Source organism: Copidosoma floridanum, unplaced genomic scaffold, assembly GCF_036245765.1.
Source record: "Copidosoma floridanum isolate Cflo_tuat_1 unplaced genomic scaffold, Cflo_Japanese_pri ptg000009l, whole genome shotgun sequence".
Taxonomy (NCBI): Eukaryota; Metazoa; Arthropoda; class Insecta; order Hymenoptera; family Encyrtidae; genus Copidosoma; species Copidosoma floridanum.
In genome coordinates this window covers 5,895,753-5,916,188 of record NW_028321886.1, presented here as the reverse complement: position 1 = coordinate 5,916,188, position 20,436 = coordinate 5,895,753, and the positions used below count along the sequence as shown (strand labels likewise).

Below are 20,436 nucleotides of genomic sequence, written 5' to 3'. Positions count from 1 at the left end.
TAGATGGTCAGTCGAGCGACTGTGTGCGCGTTTACTTTTGTAAGGAATAACGACGTTGCGATACTCGGGCCCCCCAGAGTTATCTCTTGGAATAGGGCGATCAACTTTAACCATCGTCGGAATAATCAGCGTCTCACAAAAGAATAAAAAAAAAAGTTTCCCTAAGGGGGATTAAAGTACGTGATGGTAACGAGTTGCCTGGATGAACAAATATGCCTCTGCAATGTTGCGATGCACCGTGGAAACTGTTTGATGTATTTTCCCTTCCCAAATGGTTGTCTAAAAAAGGATTTCAACCAAAAATAGTAGCTATTTCACCCCTCACTAAAACGCATCCAAAAACAGGATTTGTAATATTAAAAAAAAAAAAAAAAAAAAACAAACACAAACAAAAAAAAAATTTTTTTTTTCTTCCACACTTCGCAACTGCACGAAAACGCTGCGTGAGATTAAAATCCATTTGAAAGTACAAAATCGAGACTCGGGAGTACTACAGACGCTAGACGAATGGGTGGGGAAGCGTTCATTCCGACGTAAAATTGTTCATCGGAGCGTAAGCTCGCACACATCCGTACGGGTATACGTAACTTCGCCGGAAAAAAGGTGAGCGCGATTTCGCGAGGATTCACTTCTCGATACATACGAATCGCGTGTTGGCTCGTAAATATAGGTAAATGTGCTCGCGTAGACGAGCCCCAGCTGAAAAGGAATTCACTTCGGCTCCGTTGCGCGGCAACTTTTTCTCGAACAGGTACATGTGCGCGTACGTGCGTCTTTTGGCCCGACGAGCTTGGATTTGTACCGTCGCTATATCATAATACTCAAACACGCTCTACCGATGGCAATCCAAGTTTTCATCAGAGCCTGCACGCGCGTTGTCATCGAAACGCCCGAGCAGTGTCGCAATCAGCAACGATGTGCAACGACAGTGCCATCGATAACCGGTGGAAAAAAAAAAAAAAAAAAAACATCCAGCCACGAAAGTAATTATACGTGGGTGTACACGAAGCACAGGAGAGAGAGAGAGAGAGAGATACAGTGAGCCGTGCAGTATTTATACGAGCCTCACCTGTCTTGCCGCGAGATATGCCAGGGAAGGTATCCGAGTCCTTGAGCTGGGAGCCTGCAAACATCGCCCGAATCCGGCTGGCGCGCGCCAACACCCCCTCGTCATTATGCTGCTGGTGGCGGTGGCGTCTGTGGTTCCTCACCTGCGAGACAGCCGCCTCGTCCTTGGAGGTACGCTTGAAGGGCCGAACGGGCGCTCGCATGGAGGCAGGAACTTCGGCCTCGTGGGCCAGGGACTCGCTCGCCCCGGTTAGAGGGGTCGAGTCCGAGGTGCCGGCGCTGGTGGGCGAGCTCGGGGGCAGTCGTAGCCGGGAGCCGGAGGATATGGAGCCACCGGCCGAGCCCGAGAGGACCGAGTTCAGTCGGGGGCTGATCGTCAGGCCGGAGCGCATGCTATGCGTGCGATTGATGTGCACGAGGACGCCCGGCTTTAGGGGCCAACGAGGCGCTGGTGGCTGCTGCTGCGACTGGCCGTTCGTGGCTGGTGTCGAGTGGATGGACGAGGCCGAAGGAGACGGCGGCCCACCGTCGGGGCTTCATGTGGGCAACACGAGTGTTTTGTCTTATCAATCGTAAATCAAGGCTTATTCGAGGAAGAGTCGTCGCGAGATGCGGGAACCGGGCAGTAAGTAGTACGAGTCAACGTGTGCTCGGGCGTTCCTGGTTTATCGACGCTTCGAGGGAACAAAATACCATATGAATTATCAATGGACCCAGAAAACCTTTTTTTCCTCCAGTTTAACCGAAAATTCGATATTTGGAGGATATGGTACCTTTTGTCCAATGAGGCGCCATTACTATCACGTATATATGCGACATACATCATACGTATACTCTTCCTCGAACAAATGACGTAACAAGTTACTTCCACCAATATGAATACACTATTTGACTCGAATGTTTAGACTTTACGGCTAAACGTCTAACCCAAAACCATCACCACCACCACCACCATTATAGAATAGAATAGAAATAGAGAGTAAGGATAAAAAATGAGTTCCTGAGGTCTCGGTTAAGCCGAATACTTAACGTTCGCCCCGAGCTGTATGCCTTAACGCGGGGATAAACAACGAAGGCAGAAGCAAACAAGTAGTGCACCACCAAGTGAAATAGGGAGTACAGGAGGTAGATGAGGTAGAGGCAACAGTTGACTGAGGGCCGGGTAAACACTTGGCTTCCTGCGGTTCGTCCGTACCTCCCTTTCATACCTGTTTCTTTTGTCTAAACATCATCACACTCCACGAGGATCGGGGCAACGCGCTACTGGCACCCCCTATTAATCTCCAGTAGTGCGCACTACGGGCTTTTACTCATCAAGGCCCGAGTGTCTTTCTTTGCAAATTCGAGCGCTACGGCAATCACTTTCGTCCACGTTTTTTTTTTTTTTTTTTTTTTTTTGCTGTACTTTTCCACCAAAACAAATACCTATTGTACTTATTATTCGATAAACAATCCGTTGGGCGTCTTTAAATTCATGTATATAATAAATTCCCACTTTTTGTAAATGAGACGTATGTACACGAGCTTATAGAAATTCATGCGCCGGTAAATACCTGTGAACGAGGATCGTATTTATACGATATGCCAAAATTGCCAGACGGTGGATGAGAATGTGGCTTTCCAGCGGTGGGAGAGTCCCGCACACGATACGCGTTCCTTTGTGCTTCGCGTGCATTTATTTTATTTCCGTTGAAACGCTAATTAGTTTGGCGAGTCCTCGGCGATGTATCGCACACACGATTCGAGAAGCAGCTCGTAAGTAATTTGTATTGGCAATTGATTGTAGTTGGTCTGTGCTCGAGAAACCGAGTTACATTGGAATTTCAACTCGACTAGGGTGCATGCGATGTTTCAGCTCCAGCGGATGTAACACAACAACGTCCGAGGGCCGGTGAAGCTGTTTTTATTAAAAATCAGTTCGAGCTTTTACGGCGTTTTCCGAGAAGCTTGACTATACACTTTGCCAGAGAGAGCACTGAGAGTTAATTATCGGAGCAAGGGCAAAGGGAAATCGCGTATGGCACGAGAAACACGGGATTCCAGAGAAATTATTTTCGACGGCAAAGTAAGCAAATCCTTGAAATACCGTCATGTTGGAAAAAGGGGCGAAATTCATCAACCAACGCTAGATGGATATTTTTTGTAAAAAAAAAAAAAAAAAACCATTTAATTTTTTTTTTTTTTTCGCTGGGGAGGATAATTTTTTTACTATTGAAAAACAAAATGCTTTTCCTTTGATTGTCTACAGCTCCCCCAACTTCGGCGCGAAGAACAGAGCGCGATAATGAGAGCAAAAGTTACGGATGCTTCGGAAAAATGATGAGAGATTCCTCGGCGAGCGGAGGAGGGGCCGTCGAGGTGTTCGCACCCCCGTAAACAACCTCTCAGCTCCCAGCGGGAGAGACCAGTGTCTATACGCGTATACACGCCGGCCCCGAGCGCGTCTCATAAATCTCGCGCACGCAAAAGGGGGAAACTGCACCGTTCGACCGATCGCGTTTCCGAGAGGCTTCCGCGGATTCGATGAGGATGACCCCTGGTCCACGATAAATATCGCGCCGCGCTTCCTTTTCCCACCAACGGGTGTATAGGTATGTAGGCGTGTATTAAGCGCGACGGCACTTTCCAGGGGTGGGAGGAGGGCTATTCATACGCAGGTACGGAGCTCGGGCTGTTGCTGCGAGCTATTGTTTCTCTTTCTACAGTCGGCCGTGACATTAATACCCACGCGGACAGCTACCTTTCTCCCCCCACGCTCTTCCGTATACGGGTATATAATTTAAGAGAAGCATTTTTCACTGGCGTTTGTCAGGTTTTTCTTCTCTTCTTTTCTTTTATCGGTCATCCTTGGAATCAATTATTTTTCATTCGACCGAGTGATTGGACGAGATACTGGGGTATGTCGTTGTCGACTATTTAACCAAGTTTTCACTTGAAAACAAATAAAAAATAATAACTACGGGACTGTAGAAAAAAAGGCAAAAAAAAAAAAAAAAAAACGTGTTCTAAGGTAATTTTAATCCTGAAATGTTGTTTTTTTGGTTTTTGTTGTTTTTTTTCCAATCCAGCTGGCCACTTGATAATTTCGTGCTGTTGCAAATACATTTTATACATGTAAAGTAAAACCACGCCTACGCCTTTTTAGCGCATACACACACGAGTTAGTTACTGATATCGTGACCCGGAAATTTCAGACGCAAGATACAAGTGCCTTTGTAAAAAAAAAAGGTAGTATTCTTGCCCCTTGCAATGGGGCACATCAAACGGCAACCACAATGACGGGAGAGTAGTCGCCACCAATAGCTTACCTCTGTGACCTGTCCTCTTGGCCATTTTTTTTGTTCGCGGCCGCTTTCTGTTCTCCCAACTACCGACCTTTGGCGAAAACGATAAAGGTTAAGCCAGTGCCAGTGGAAACAATACAGAAATAGAATGACCACAGCATCAGCAGCATGAGTTATAGGGTACTTGTACAAGGCACAAGAGAGAGTAGCAAAAGCTGATGGCTGTCGCGTGTGAAACACAGCTGCGAAACAGAGAGTACTATCTTTATGGAATTACGTATATATATATATAGGTGGAAAACTTGATTGTGTTGCAGAAACAACTTTAACAATTGACACGGCACATCTTTAATAAATAGTAAATAAAGTGTAAAGGTCACCGATACACTAGAGGGTAAAAAAGGTCATTCACCCGAAGGGAGCTTGCGCTCTTCTGGAAAAGTATTTTCATTTTCCAAGGCAAGCGAGGGCTTATCGTTCCTTTTTCCAAAAGCTGTCTGCGCCCACGGATGTGAAAAAAAAGCCAGCACTCCCAGAATCTTCGCTCTCTCCTCGAAAAAAAAAAAAAAAAAAGAAAAAAAAATAGTGGTTACGCTCAGTTGATTAATTTCTCTCCTTACCGTTGAGCTCGTCGCCCTCAAATTTCGAACTTCCTAACTGTTTCTCATTTTCTCGCAGCTAAATTTTTCAGTAAATCTGCTTTCTGGGATGTGCAACCCTGCAGTACCACCAGTGGCAATTAATTAATACCGCTTCGCGGAGCTCTTAAATCCTGTTAGAGTATAGAAAATAAACCCGAGATGACGAGTGCGAGCAAAAATTGGTAATAAGTACACTCCGGGGCTTCTAAAAGCTCCAAAATCACAATGCACCCCCTTATACATATGCCACGGATCGCTATCGATTGGCCCACTGTTTTATCAGCAGATCAATAATACACCAATCACAAGAGAGAGAGTAAGAGAGGAGGGAAGGATAGGGGGAAGAATTCACGACTCGAGCCATTAGCGCGACGCAGCAGCGAGCGGCTTTGCTCAATTATGCGAGGGATGCGCATCGTCGTCGTCTGCCTTCATCCCGATGCCTTCATCTTTTTCTCGTTACGCGGGCGCGACGGAGAATTATGTAAGCGAGTCGGGGGTGGCTTTTACATCTTTTTTTTTTCTCTCTTTTTCTCTTCTAGCGCGTCGAGACGACGGGGGAGGAGAAAGTGTTTTTCATCCCTACGCTATTTTTTCTTTCGGAGGAATTTCGACTTTCTCGAGGTCGCTCGACTGTTAGCGTCGTCGTCGTGTTTGCAGGTACCGGGATTGTCGTGAACGCGTTTACCAATACATACGTGGGCTCGACGAGACCAACAATAATTTTTCTCATTACCCACACACATACACACAAGTGTAGCTTGGCGTGGATAATCGACGCTTGACGATGTTTTACCACTTCGATGGATGGTACATAACATTGTACCCGGCAACAGTGGGCAAACAATCGAATGTCAAGCAGCTCTTGGAAATTGCCCGGGGGAGTACGGGGCTCGCGGGAAAACCAAGTCCGAGATCAAACGCAGCGGGCGCGCCTTCCCCTGAAAAGCGGGAAAAAGAGATGATTGAGCTTTTTCATCTCAAATGAGTCTCTCTCTCTATCTCCGACTGTGAATCTCAGGACTTTCTCCAATGGCCGATCGTTGATTGAGCCTTTAAAACCGTGCGCTCGCTCGTTTTCTCGAAATTGTATGAATTAACATTCGTGTAACCTTTTCGAGCTTTTTGTGTATGTACTCGCGCGTAAATGTGCGACGAGATACAGGTTACAGGTTAAATAAAAAAAAAAATAGCAAAGTGGGGACGTGAGAATTTTTACTGTCATTTTTATCATTGTTTCGTGATAATTTTTCTTTTTCTTTCATAGGTAACATTTGTTTGAGCTTGTCAAAGCGTAAAGATACGGTACAATTGACAGTAAAAATTCTTTGTTCGTAATTTTACAGCGAAAATTCCAGCAAATTTTTTTCTCTCCCATGTACACGAGTTTGGTTTAATTTTAAATTTTCAGTTCTACGAAGAGAAAAACAATTTCCACATTTACGAACAGAGTTGAGCAAAAATGTCCGCACAATTAAAAAGATGGACCTCCTCCGCTTTTCCGGAAATTTACGGAGCAACAAATTAAAGATAGTTGTGCTGATAGATCACTTACTGCGATTCGGCGATAAGAGAAGAGGGAAAAACATTGCATCTATCTAATCCCGGTATAAATACACGAGGCCACTATTGACCTTTGAAGTCCCTCTTGCAGTCGGATTGGTGGAAGAAGAGCATCAGATATCTCTCACCTTCGGTCATTATAGTATACAGTATGGAGGCGCATGCAAGAGGATTATTGGATAGGCCGATAGAGTGCCATAAGAAATACAATTGTGCCATTTATACGTGTGCATGCGTATGTGGTAACGTGTAGGTTGTATAGTAGCGAGATCGAGGGTATACAATTGTTCATCGATTAGTAATGAAAAAGCGGAGACGGAGCAATGTACTTACTGTTCACGCTCTGCCAGTTCGACCACTCGGCTACTGTCTGTGTGAGTGTGCGTGATTGGATACGGTCGAGGTGTCCATATTTATTTAGCGAGGATGGGTGTTCGAGCAACAGAGAAACAAAACACATTTAAAAGTATTTACGATGAATACGTGTTGTTGGTTGGTGCAAGTCTTTACTTGTCTCGACTACAATGTTTCATTATTCCACCGAGACTGATGGATTTCATATATATGTAGGTATATACGCTCAAAGGTGATGTAGCTTCGTTACTTACACGATGATGATGATACATGACAATAGATTTTCATTTTTTCATGTTTCATCGTACGCAGTTAGCGGCTTCAAGATGCATCTTTTCAATCAGTATTGTATATTTTTGATAAAAAGATGAGTATTTTTTAGTTAAAAGCGTCAACTTACATTTCAGTTTGCTGTGCTTGCGCCGGCACATGAGGAAAATAATAACGCAGACAACGATGATAATAAGTATGACGATGACCGTCGTGGCGATCGCGATGACCAGCATGTCACCATCCAATCTCATCCACCAGGGAACGCTAGCTAGAATATTAATTGACCAAAACAGAGTTTTTTAAGATCTTTTTTTTTCTTTACCATTTGTTTCGCGAGTTGGTAAATACAAACATTCTCTTTTTTATTACTGCAGTTACCGGTGCTGACAAAAATTAAACCGTATGAGTTTTAACAAATATTGAATAATAAGAAAAAAAAAAAAAAAAAAAAAAAAAAAATACTGGTCTTGTGATCGTAAAAACTTACTCATTACACTCGATTTTTCATCTGATATATTACAACTCTAAAGCAAATATTTATCCGCGAGATGCTTTGACAGTCTCGTACGGTACGAGTCTCTTGCAAAGAGAAATATTATTTTTGTGACTCTCAGACTTTTTCACCATAATTTATTACTTCTACTATACTTTCTATTTTCTCCCGTTTCCCTTATTTCTTTCTTATTTCTGAATTATCTTTGGATAAGGTTGCGAGCCCCTTTTTTTCACGATCTACTAAGTAGCCGACAACTAAATTTAAAAAATGCCAGCAAAATAAAAAACATTTCTTTCGAGCGAGCGAGCGATTAATTTTTTCTTTTTTCGTGCTCGTTACATGCAATTATTTTTAGTATTCTGTAGCCGTGTAGCATGCATTAAAAATTATTTACATATCCATCTCATTGTGGCATTATTGGTTAACAATATTAAATTATTATTATTATTTATTTTTTTAAGAACGTTAAAGAATCACCTTACACTCAGCTTGAAATATGTGAGATTATTCAAGTAAGATAATATTTTAAGACGTTAAAGTACGTGTATCAACACAAACCTTATAGTATATTTGACAAATATTTATATGATATTCAAGTACTAACGATACATCCATCTAAATAGACGAAAATGTTAAAAGTATCAACTTACTACTATCTAGTCCTTGGTGCGCTACAGAAACAAAATTGATGGGCGAAAGTTAGAAGAAAAAAAATAAAAGAATAACAAAAAACCTTGTAATATAACAATATTGAAACAAAATAGGTTTTGCTCGCTTACTTTCTCATTGCTGCGTAGAAACATAAAATTTGTTTGAAAAAGAAAAAAAGTGTGACGATTTTTTCTCGTATGATTTCGCTAATGGAAATAATTATGAATTTGAAATCATTATGAAACGGCCGTTTACAAATAGAAGCATAAATAAGCAAAAAGCGCCGGAGCATGCGAGCTCGAGTGTACGTGTTAAATCCAGGTTTTCGCAGTCACTCATTAGTACGAAGTGGGTGAGCAGTGTCGAGCGAGAGAGGCCGTGGATAATTTGCGATTTGTTGAAGAGCGCGTGAAACGCCATCAAGACGATATCTTGGATATATGGCACACGAGATTTTTCGCCACACTTCAAAATTCACGTGCCGCAAAGTTTTTAATTTCACTTCGTTATTTCGCGATTAAAATTTTTCACCCGCGCCCTCGATGAAAAAAAAAAAAAAAGGAAGTTTAGCGAGAGCCGAGCACTTGATTTTTAATAGCTCTCAACACACCCGCGCGGCACGGAAAATTCCGACGAAAAAAAAAAAAAAAAACATTCACGAGAATCCGGTAACTCAGCTCTCAAGGAGCTCCTTCCACCTATACATTCGCACGTAATTCTGCAGCTGTGTAAATTAAATGCGGCAAACCGAAAATACATGTACACACGTATGGGTGACAAAAAGCGTATTTCTTTGCTGTACGCTGCTTTACACAGCTATGAGCAACGAGTTCTCGTATTTAAATGGCAATAACTATGCTAATTATTGGCCAGTAGTGCCTTTAAATGAATAAACGTTGCTCGTCGTACTCATCGCACAAGTATATATATATATATCTATAATTACGTGTCATAATAGGTATACTAACCAAGAACGTGTCGCTCGCAAGGACTGGACTGGCCGATGCTGTTGTTGGCGACGCAGACGTAGGTCCTCGGATTGGAGACGGAGTCATCGAGGGGCAGGTAATTTCTGCCGGCGAGCGTCATCGGGACCTGTTCGATCGTGTCGTTGTCGCTCTTGAGGGACCATTTGAAACTGTAATCCGTGGGGTTGCCCTCGGCGCTGCACACCACGTAATCCTTTCCGTCCATTACCTCCTTATCGACTTGGCACTCGGGCTTGTCTGCGGGACGACGATTTTTACCGTCACATGCGTACACAAGCTGAGCACGATCGCTCTATCTTACTCGCTCATCACTCTCGTCTACTATACGCCCTATAGGCGTGCTATACTCTCCGACTATCGCGTCCTTTTCGACTCTTTCTTTCTGTAGGTACTTTTGCGAAGCCCGGGCACACTAGTTACGCTATCTCCACTCTTTTGCCTTCCACATTTCCATATGGGCTTTTTTATTCACACCCACTCGGCAGAGTTTAAAAAACGTCCCCGCGGATTCCGCGACCTCGTTGGGCGGCCGCGATAAACCATAAGCCGTTTCGAAGGACTACGGGATTTACATTTTTAATCGAGGGTGTCGAGGTCCAGGTCGTGATAAAAGGGTGTAGAGATTTTTTTTTTTTTTTTTCCCAATTTTTACGCGTGTACGCTTTGCTCGTTTATTTTTTCGTAAATTAAAAAAGGGAGAGAGAGAGAGAGAGGGTGGCTCACCTTTGAGCGGGTTTTTCATCATTTATCGTTGCATCGGGGAGCGAGTTGCAGATTTTTAATTAATATCTCTGGTTTCGGCGTTGAATCGTGATAAAACGAAAAAATAAACTCGCGAACGACCGATCGAGCGAAAATCATTATTTTTGTTTTTGGGCCATTGAGCTTTGCTCGAATCAAACGAGTTTTCCCACGAGTATTTATTTATAAAAGTACAAACACGAGCAAAGTGATTCATTGGGTCTGATTTTTGCAAAAATGAAAATGCAAATGGAAAATAAAACATCCAATTTAATAATAAACTAGCTTGGCATAAAAATGTGCGGTATAATAATTATGGTAGATGTTGGTTTAAATTAATTATTATAATTGTTATGAGCAACTGACACTGCACGTTGATGTAGGTGGATATGGTGGCGCTGCCGATTTTGTTGCTGGCTTGGCAGACGTAGGTGCCACGGCTGGCGCGCGGAAAGGGCGTCTTGAAGTGGAGCACCGGACCCTCGGATATGATCTCGGACTTGCCTTCGCGGTACCAACGGTACTGAGGATCCGGTCGGGCGTTGGCGCTGCACTGGATTGGCTCTGGTATGTTGTCCACGACGACGTTTACTTTGCTCCTCGAAATCGTGAGGCCCTCGGGCGGGACTGTGGAAAGCGCGAAACAACCCCAACGTTAGCACGACCACACAAGCTTATACATTACATACCGATGGTTAATAATCCCTACACTTGAGTATCCCGTTTTAATGAAAAAGCTAAACAAATTAACCAAGAAGATAAATATTAGATTTACGAATACAAACGACGCGTTTATTTACTACAACGGAAGTAAATCGTCTTAATTTGATTTGAGGTTTTAACACACGCGAGAAATCGTATATCCTTATCGGGGATGATTATTGTGAATAAGCAAACTCGAGGTGCTTTTAACCAAGTTATCGACGTTGTATTCTTATTGCGCGTATGTATACTTTGGGCACGAATGTGACCCCAGGCATTATAATCATGATGATTGTTCGGTATAAGGTAACAATACAATAATTATATTCACTTACAGTAGACCTCGATCTTGACGGTACTGGAGACGCCGGGCCCGATGCCGTTGGAGGTGCTCATGCAGGTAAAGGTGCTGTCGTTGTCGATTATACGGTCGAGCTGTCCCGAGGGCCAAGCCGTGAGGTTCCAGATGAGGGACGAGCTGATGCTCTCAAAGTCGTCGGTGCTGCGATTCGGCGCCAGCCGGCCGTTCTCGACGTAGTACTTGCGGGTCCGGCCGAAATCGATGGACCGGTTGTTCTTCAGCCACACTATATCGCACAGCGGCGAGCACTCGACGTGGCACTCGAGGCTCACGTTTGTCGCGTTGTACACAAAGCCCACCAGTTGGGGCAGCTTTTTTATAAAGGCCGGTGGGGCTACGCGCGGAAGGACAAAAAAAATTCCCATTTACCTTTCCTTGCACTCTCCAGACGAGACCCAGTGAGGGGAAAAAAAAATTGCTCATCCTTATTTTTGATTTGATTTTTGACGATTAATTGGGTGTTACAAATTACCAGAAATGTCAATAAAGGTGGAGGAGGGATCGCCGTCGCCGGCGTCGTTGTGGGCCATGCAGGTGTAGTTGTCGCGGTACTCCAGTCTGACCTTGTCCGCGCGAAAGACGGACTCCCGCTCCTCGGAAAGGCGCATGAGGCCTCGGTACCACTTGAAGCTCGTCGCCGCGGGACGGCCCGGGTCGTCGACCGAACACGTTATGTTGAGCGGCTCCTTCTTCACCACCTTCTTCGGCTCGTACGATATCGATGCGGGTCCCGGTTTATCTGTACAGTGGGTGGGAAAAAGAAAAATTTACGTGAAACTTTACCCTTTGGCTCCAATCGAAGAAAATTTTTCGGATTAGTGGCTTTTGCTCGACGTTTTCTTGGAATGTTTGATAAACAACTTACAATTGGATGCCGAAAAAGGATTTCTCTTCAAAAACCGTATTTTTTAACCATCCAGTGGCTTAAAGCTTGTTTTTTTTTTTAGCCACTTTTATACCAAGATACGTAAAATTCTATTTTGAAAACAACTTTTGTAAACGGCTCTTTGCAAAGTTACAGCGGAAAAAAGTTTTTTTTGTTGGAACGAGGTAGTAAAAGGGCTTTTCTTTATAAAAAAAAAAAAAAGAGAAAAAACCAACAAACAAACAAAAACTCTTTGAATGCAAAACCATAAGTCTCTGGTATATGTTTGAATCGTTTTATACAAAATTATCAAACTGAAAGCCAATTAGAGCTGAAAACTGAACAAAATTGTTTGCTACTGCCACAAACACGTGTAAGAGCTCTTGTATTTGCATACATTGAATTTTTCGCTCCAATGAAAAACAAACTGATGCTGGCACATTTAAATTACAACTCTTAGTACAACTGAGCATTGGCTGCCATTTCCAGAAATAACAGTTATAAACTTCCAAAATCGTGCGCTCGGTAACACAGTCGGTATAATTTTGAAAACAAGAAACACAACACCCGTCACGAATAAACGAGCGAATCGACGTGAAAAATTGTTCCTCGTTATTTTTTCACCACCCCCCACACCGCCCCAATCGACCAATGTTCAATGTTTCCCGAGCGCCCAAAACTCTAAATCCGTTTTTGCACCACGTGCGCATCGATTCTCTCGCGTCATACGGTAAAAATAACAAAGCAAAGCAGCATTCGCGATACGGCTGTCGAAAAAATTCCCTCTGATTCGCCGCATCGGCAAAAAACATCATTTCGCTCGTTCATCTTCTCTGACAAGTTGATTTTGATCCATCGTCACAAATATTACACTAGCGAACGCACGAGCGGAAAAAAAGGTGGAAATTTCAATACATCGCGAGCACCGACGAGTAGTTGCGAAAAATTTGCCACGCGGAGCAGAGACGCAATCGCAAGAGCAGGGGAATCAGGAAGAGGGGACTGGTGTACTCACAGTAGACGACGACGGGGGTATTGGGGGATATCGGTCCCCAGCCTGCCTCGTTCCTGCCCTCGCACGAGTAGTTGCCGTGGAAGGACCTGCCGACAGATTCTAGGAGCAGTTTGCTCGGGTCTATGTCGCAGAACACCCCAGCTGAGACGTTGCGCGAGCAGTCGGGTAGCTCCTTGAGCAGGTCGCCGTCCAGGTACCAGCGCACCGCGCTCAGGTAGCTCGGGTTGCCCGATAGTACGTCACAGCTCAGCGAAACGTTCAGCCGGGCGGTCTCGATTAGCGGCGCGTCCGGCTCCATCGTCACTTCCACCACCGGCCGGTCTGAAAGGTAAAACTTTGACTCACGATGTGGTTGCCATGTTTTCTTTTTCTTTTTTGTTTTCGAGCTATTGACCATTGGAATTTCCATTCAAGCAAGGATCTATGCTCGGTTAACGAGCACAGTTGTATTGAAGAAGAAAGAAAAAGGTAGATTTTTTTCTTTTCAGCCATGTTTTTCAATCGCCCGAAATCTCCTGGATATACGTACAGTGGAAAATGGGAAACAAACAAACACAAATCGAGAGATGTCTTCGTAAAATCGTAACGAAGCGTTTCACGTGTTGCATCTGTTCTACATGAAATAACAGAGGACCTCGCAAAAGCTCAACCTCGCAAATTTTGCACGAGCACCGTCGTGATAAATTTGTGATTATTTAACGCCGTCACTTCTGGATCAACGATTTGTGAAAAAAAAAAAAAAAAAAATGATTGGTGGAATAATCTTTTGTAACTGTATGTACGTACACAAAACAGTGACGTCAATGGGCTCGCTCGACTTTGAGCTACCAAAGTCGTTCTCCAGGATGCACGCGTAGCTCCCGATGTCGCTGGCGGAGGCGTTCTTCACCAAAAGGGAGGTCAGCTCGCTCGTGCCGCCCTCGTAGTGCTCCTCGTTCAGGGTCAGATTTTTGCCATCTCGTTGCCTGCGAAAGCACGAAAAAGCACGTATAGAATCACCAGTTTTGGATGATATCAGCTTTTTCTTGGTCTCTAAGATGTGTACTTGCGACATCGATTCGTCCCAGTGGTCTCAAGGCGTTTTCACAAAGGCAAATTTGTCACTTTTTTACATCAACTTTTGAGACTTTTTTTTTTTAAATAAGCACTCACATTGCTAGGGACGAACTACAATACACAGATTTATTGCATTTTGTGGAAAATAAACATTTTAGAGACAATATTCCGGTATCAGGTACCATCGTATCGAAAAATGATAAAATGTATATGATCGAAAGACACGGTCGACGAAAACAGCTCGTCTGACCTAACGTCGATATTACTACTGAAAAATAAATTCAATTGAATCTTTTAAGTAGTAATCTCAATATACTCGTATACGACAAACGAGTCGTATGTAGGACGAGTTCTATATTACTTGAATCGACCAACCGAATAAAAATAAAAAGCTGTATGTGTGTGTGAAATGGTACAACACCAGTAGGCTTACCATAGTACATTGACGAGGCTGGCCGGATTGGCTTCGTAGTCGCAGAAGAGCTGGAAATCATCAGTCTCGTTGACAGTCACGTTCTCGGGGCTCATCCGTATTATTGGGGGATCTGCGGTGACACAATTTGACAATTAACAATATACTACACGCAACACGCGTATCGGATTTCGCAGCTCTAACAGTCACGGGGAAAGAGACGCCTTATCCGAGGCTGTACTTGTTCCGTCCTTCCTCGGAGTCTTTGGGGGAGGACACGGCGTAAAATAATGTAATTTTGATGGAGCGTCGACGTCGGTAAGAGCTTACGTACATGTATAAAAAGCTAGTTAGCGAGATGTGCCCCCGAGAAAGGGGAAAAGGTAGAAGAAGCCGGGGAGGAAAAAAAAAGAAGCTGTTTCCAGGGCTAAAAGGGGGGGGGGAGAGCCCGTAGGTATACATGGGAGGAAAAGACAAGGCGGAACGTGACATGAGTCGAGAGAGGAGGAATTTGCATGGCACACGGCAGTAAAGAGCCACCTCTCTGCGTCTGCTTCTCGTGTACGCGCGGGTATAATGTATTCAAGCTACGCGAGTGCAAGTGTATGCGTACACGCGCGAGGGACGGGGAGAGGCAGCCGTAGCTCTACATTTTTTAACCTGTACTTTCCTCCGAGAGAAGGCTATGTATATACAGTTCCCTCATCTTTTTTTCTCATCGGTGGATAATAATGTATTGGATGCCTATCGCACGATTTTGATCGACAGACGGCCAGGATGTACGTTACGACGCGCTTTCACGGTATATGCTAATACGAGAAAAATTCATTGAAAGAGCGTGACACGGATCTGAAAGCAAGAGTTGTAGGGAATTTCCGATGCGAAGCTTTCGCTGGGGAAAAAGTTGGACCCGACGTTGCGAGGTCTCCTTTCAAAAGAAAATTTCACGCGTTCCACAGAGATGGGGCTTACAATGCAGGTGCAGGCATTTACTTGCCACGGTGTTTCATGCTGGTAGAAAAAAAGCATAAAGTGTAGGCACAAGGTTGAACAATTACCAATTAGCTTGTTCACGAGAGAGAGAGAGAGAGAGGGGGGGGGACTTGAAATAAGTATATATTTTATGAGATTGATCGTAGTTAAAAACAAGGGATACGCGAATTGTACAGTAGTCCATACACAGGGAGATAAAGAAACAATGAAGGGAATAAGAAAGCCATTCGAAATGACTAATGAAAATTAAAGGAGGGATGCGGTCAGAGGCGTAGGAGAATGCACTTTGAAAAGGGACAAAAAGACTCGTAAGGGAGAAAAAGAGCCAGTGAGCGTAGAATAATTACGTGGGGGAAGAGAAGAGAAGAAAAAGAAGGAAAAAAAAAATATATATCTATATAGGTTGTAACCTGTATGCGGGCGTACTCACACATAACTTCCATGATGACAGTCTCCCTCATGGGTTTGCTGCCCTCCTTGAGCATGACCGAGTTCACGGCTGCGCAGCTGAACTTGCGCCCATTGTCGTGCTCCGTAGTCGTGAAGGCTATGTAGCTGTTCGTCTGCGTCGTACCATCGGCCTGCGGGCACACAGTGAACGTGTATACAGGTATATGTATATATTTCGTGCCCTCGTGCAAGTGAGATGGAACGAGAGGGAGAAAGACAAGGAGGCCCCGCGTGATTCTTTCACGTCAGCGGATCAACGATGACCCGTTAACCGAAGCGCCCGAGGGGGCTCGATAAATTAACCCGATTTTTTCCTTCCCTTTTTCTATGGGCGCCCCGACGTAATTGCTCTCCTTAACCGCTCAACCGTTGTGCTTCCCCCAACTTATATTCTCGACTCGCACTCGATTTTCTGCGATATCATTTCATTATACCGCTATACTTAACCCGCGAGCGTGATTATCTTTTTTTCTCCCCCCTCTTTTTTTTTTTTATGTATAACGTCACATTCGGGCTATTACATTGTGACAAACGTTACGTCATTTCGTCGCGAACGTAACAGAGACTTGTACCAGCGAGCTGCGCTGGATGATTTATTCTAATTACGATAAAAAAAAAAAAAGTCACTGGACAACGTACGTGTGATAGTACCAAATTATCATTTCAGCACCGCAATTTCAATAATGTTGTTTTAAGTACTCGACGCGCATACCTATTGTCGAACAGAAACCAACCAATCGTCGGAGGAAATCCGCGCGGTCCCCGACTGAGCACTGGTGTGAAAAAAAAAAAAAGAAAAAAAAAGCCCTCACCCAAATTCGGGCGTGACACAAGAGAAACGCCATAGCTTTCAAGCTCAAGTACATAATGGACAACAAGGCGCTCCGTAAAGGGGTTTGCCGCGCCAGATCTTTCAAAAGCTGAAACGAATGATCAAGATGAGTGCCGGCGCTCTCTCTCTCGGGCGCCTTCCACTGTACAAGATAGGCACACGTGTCAATGTATACCCGTGCACGAGGTGTTCCAATATAACCGCACGAAACTCGCGCAAAAATAAAACCAAAGGGAGAGAGAGGACGCACGGCCCCTTTCATTACTCTTATCTCCGCGGCACTGGTGCGTGTAAGTATACGCGCGTCTGAGTAATGTTATACGCTGCAGTCCCCAAAGATGATTTCTCTTCCTTTTTATCCCCCTTGGGCCGGCTATCAGCGTACCAAGTGCACACAGACATGAATATTACGCGCCCCGGCCACCGCGCTGAGGGACGGTGTTACCATTACGACGAAAGATCGCGTCCTCCTTATCTTTAACGCCAGCTCGTTTGAAGCCTGATTGCACGAGGTTTTCAAAGCTTTCGCGGTACAAGCAGAAAGAGAAAGAAATCACGGCACCAAGGGACATCTGCTCTCGACTTTTAATGTACTCGCTGGCAGAATCATCTCGAATTTTCGGAGACGAGGACGCGATGTACCCATACTCCACACGTTGAAGTGACAGAGGAAAAAACAAAAAAAAAAAAAAAAAAAAAAATAGGGAGCGGGTAAGTGAGTTGCCAACGTGTAAGTATAATATACGGATAGAGATGCAAGAGTACGCTTGATGGATGGCTCCTGCCGTTTGATGAATCTTTCATGCGCGCCCTCGACGAGCTGGACCGACACGTACGCGTGCGTTTGGGAGTAGGTTGGATGACACATTTTTTTTTTTTTTTTTTTTTCATCACGTAAAAAAGTGGTATTTTTACCGTGTACGTACGAGGGTGGGATTTCGCGAAAAATCATTTCGCGCATCAGTCATTTTGACAGCTCGGATATTCAAAGTTAAAATTAAGGGAGGATTAGTCGGGTGCAAGTGTGTATTATATGATGAATCGAGTGAAATCGTGGTCACCAGAAAAAGTTAATTGGATGGGCTTTTAATCGAATGGACGAAGAATTTAGAAAAAAAACTTTACCTCCATGCGGTTTTTTTGACATATGTTTTCAAACAACCGATCAACTCACCAAATGAGAAGAAGCAAAAGTAACCCATCCGTTTTAAAGACAGTCAAAAAAATAGATAGCCCTACACGAGAGTGACCGCGATCAGCTAAATTGCCATAAGTTTATAAGCCCCGTGTGACGCATGGTTGTTTCATTCATATGTAACTATTGTGCGAACAAGTATTTATCAAGAAAGGGGGAAAAAAATAAAAATAAATAAAAATAAAAGTAGAGGAAGAGAAAGATTGGAGTCCAAGTAATGTACAAAAGGAAACTTTGTAGCAAATTTGCGCCGACTCTCAAAGAGACGGCGGAAAGTAGGTACCTACGTATATATACACAAGTCGACCGGAGTTCCATCAACTTTCACGAAATCCGAAACGAAAGCTGCTCTCTTATTTCTACACCGACTGTAGGATTTTGTGTATCCCCCCTTCCCCCGTAGCAGCCATTGTTTGCATTCCATAGTTACTCGGACCAAACGAAAGAACGGGAAAACAAGAAAAAACCGACACATCGGATCTGCAAAATTTTTCCAACGCAGCACCGTACGAGCAAAATACGCTGGTGAAAAAAAAAAAAAAAAAAAAAAGAGCCGGCTGGCACACGTGCACACAAAAACCTGGTCCACAGGAGTTGGCTCCCTCGAGTTGTATTATATATCAAGACGCTCGGCAAACAGAGCTAATTACGCCGGAATAAATACCCACCTGCCAGCTGTGAATCCGTAATTACCGGAGCACACGCTCTCGCGGCCGCGACGAGAAGCTCTCACGTGTGGGTGCTCCCTTCATACATAACGCGCGCTAACCAAACACAAACGTACCACGGGAATTACGGCTTGCTCTCTCTCTTGCTTTCTCCCCTGATGCGTGTAGTCTGGCTGGATTAGTATCGAAGGTTCGTGTGGCTTGGTGCGAGTTGTATCAATGTGTGTGATGGTGTTGAAAAAAATTTTTTTTTTTTTGCCCAACGGAGCTTCAAGGATTCCGATTGATGGAAACCGACTCATTTTGCGGTATGTTGCGAGCTTGTTTGTTTTTGTAATTTTACAATGGCTCCCGCGTTTGGCGACGGGAGGATTAAGGCGTTAAAAGATTTTATCCAGTCTCCATACGTTGGCTTCGAATCGAGCGAGGAAGCCTCACTTAGTATAAGAATTTATTTTTTAAATGAGTACACTAACTACTCGCTCGTGTTTGCGGCCGAGTTCACCTATGTACATCCGGTATGCATGGTGTACAGAATACAGCTTGGCTCGAACATCATTTTTTTCAGAAAATGAGTCGTGCTTTTTTTTTTTTGTTTTTTGCTCGCGCGTCCCCCTCCTTTTTTTTTCGGCGTGGCTATCGATTTTTTTCCCTGCAGCCGTAGTAATCCCCAAAAATGAAAAAAAAAAAAAAAAAATTTATACAAACGCGGTGGGATGGTGCGTAAGCTCCAGAATAAACCCACGCTTCGCGAGAAAAGCTGCTTTGTTTCATACACGTCACGATCGTTACAATCGGATTTTTTGTTTTATTTTATTTTATTAAAAAAAAATTTTTTTTTTGAACACAAAAATGATCGATAAGTTGACAAAAAAATGGATGATAACAAGTGACTGAGTTTACGAAAAAAAGTGTCATCGTTACCGCGTACACACAACACTTTGTATGAAAAAGTTGTAATTCTCAAGTTTAACCAATATTGTCTTTGGTAGTCTCTCTCACTGATATTGCTCACATGCAGGATGTATTATACAGTACTGCGAATGGTATTTTAAATAAGCCACAAGAGCCGTCAATTTTCATGAATAAAAGTTAAACGACTGCTAGAGCAAAAAGTGATTATTACACTGTAACAAAACGCGTCGTAGTCTAGGGCCAAAGAAGCAGGTACAAGCGTTAAAAAACACTTTGATGTGATTTTACGCTGCAAAACGATTAATCGCACAATTAAAACGTTCAAGGAGTAAACCTTGCGGCGAATCATTAGGTCAGGGGGTGCGCGTAAATTTGTCGGTGTAGAGATGCAAACTCACGTTATCGGTGAGCTTCGTCTCCTGCATTTCCAGCCGGCTGCTGTTTTTGTCGAGGATCTCGGTGCCGTTGTACCAAGTGACGTTGGCCGGCGGCCGGGCGCCCTGCACCTCGCACTGAAGCAACACCTTCGAGCCGTTGATCACGTGGCCGACCACTCCCTTTATGTCCATCTTCATCGGCCGCACTGTACAAACAGACAAACGTCATCATTTTACTTTTACATATCGCCCGTGATTTTGTTCGATTAGGGGAGAAGTTACCCCGAGTGCCGCTCGCGTTGTTGGTCAATCGTATACTTGCAAATGTACGAATCACAACGCACAAACATACATAAACGAGGCGTCTACACATTACGCGTATGGGATTGTTTTTTCAGTTTTAATACACCAAATTGTACGGTGAAACATATTTTTCTGCAACAATGCATTTACGTGGTTAAGAAAAACTCGGAAAAATCAAGCTCGAGGGTCTAACACGAACGAGACCGAAATTGCTGAAAAATGTCACGCACGT

The 20,436-nt window shown here is 43.9% G+C and overlaps 1 protein-coding gene across 1 annotated transcript in view; it reads right to left on the bottom strand.

Moving 5' to 3' along the window:
- nrm (neuromusculin) overlaps positions 1–20,436 on the bottom strand; it is a gene marked incomplete at its 3' end in the record, with an annotated part of 114,616 nt that overhangs the window by 15,032 nt on the left and 79,148 nt on the right. Inside the window, exons 6-17 of the mRNA XM_089589751.1 lie at positions 19,923–20,107; positions 15,895–16,045; positions 14,493–14,604; positions 13,790–13,968; positions 13,004–13,324; positions 11,596–11,862; positions 11,098–11,457; positions 10,427–10,687; positions 9,299–9,556; positions 7,311–7,451; positions 6,890–6,926; positions 1,070–1,602 (exon numbers count right to left, since the gene is read on the bottom strand). Of these exons, the coding sequence (XP_089445877.1) occupies positions 1,070–1,602; positions 6,890–6,926; positions 7,311–7,451; positions 9,299–9,556; positions 10,427–10,687; positions 11,098–11,457; positions 11,596–11,862; positions 13,004–13,324; positions 13,790–13,968; positions 14,493–14,604; positions 15,895–16,045; positions 19,923–20,107 (2,805 nt within the window). The remainder of the gene's footprint in view (positions 1–1,069; positions 1,603–6,889; positions 6,927–7,310; positions 7,452–9,298; positions 9,557–10,426; positions 10,688–11,097; positions 11,458–11,595; positions 11,863–13,003; positions 13,325–13,789; positions 13,969–14,492; positions 14,605–15,894; positions 16,046–19,922; positions 20,108–20,436) is intronic.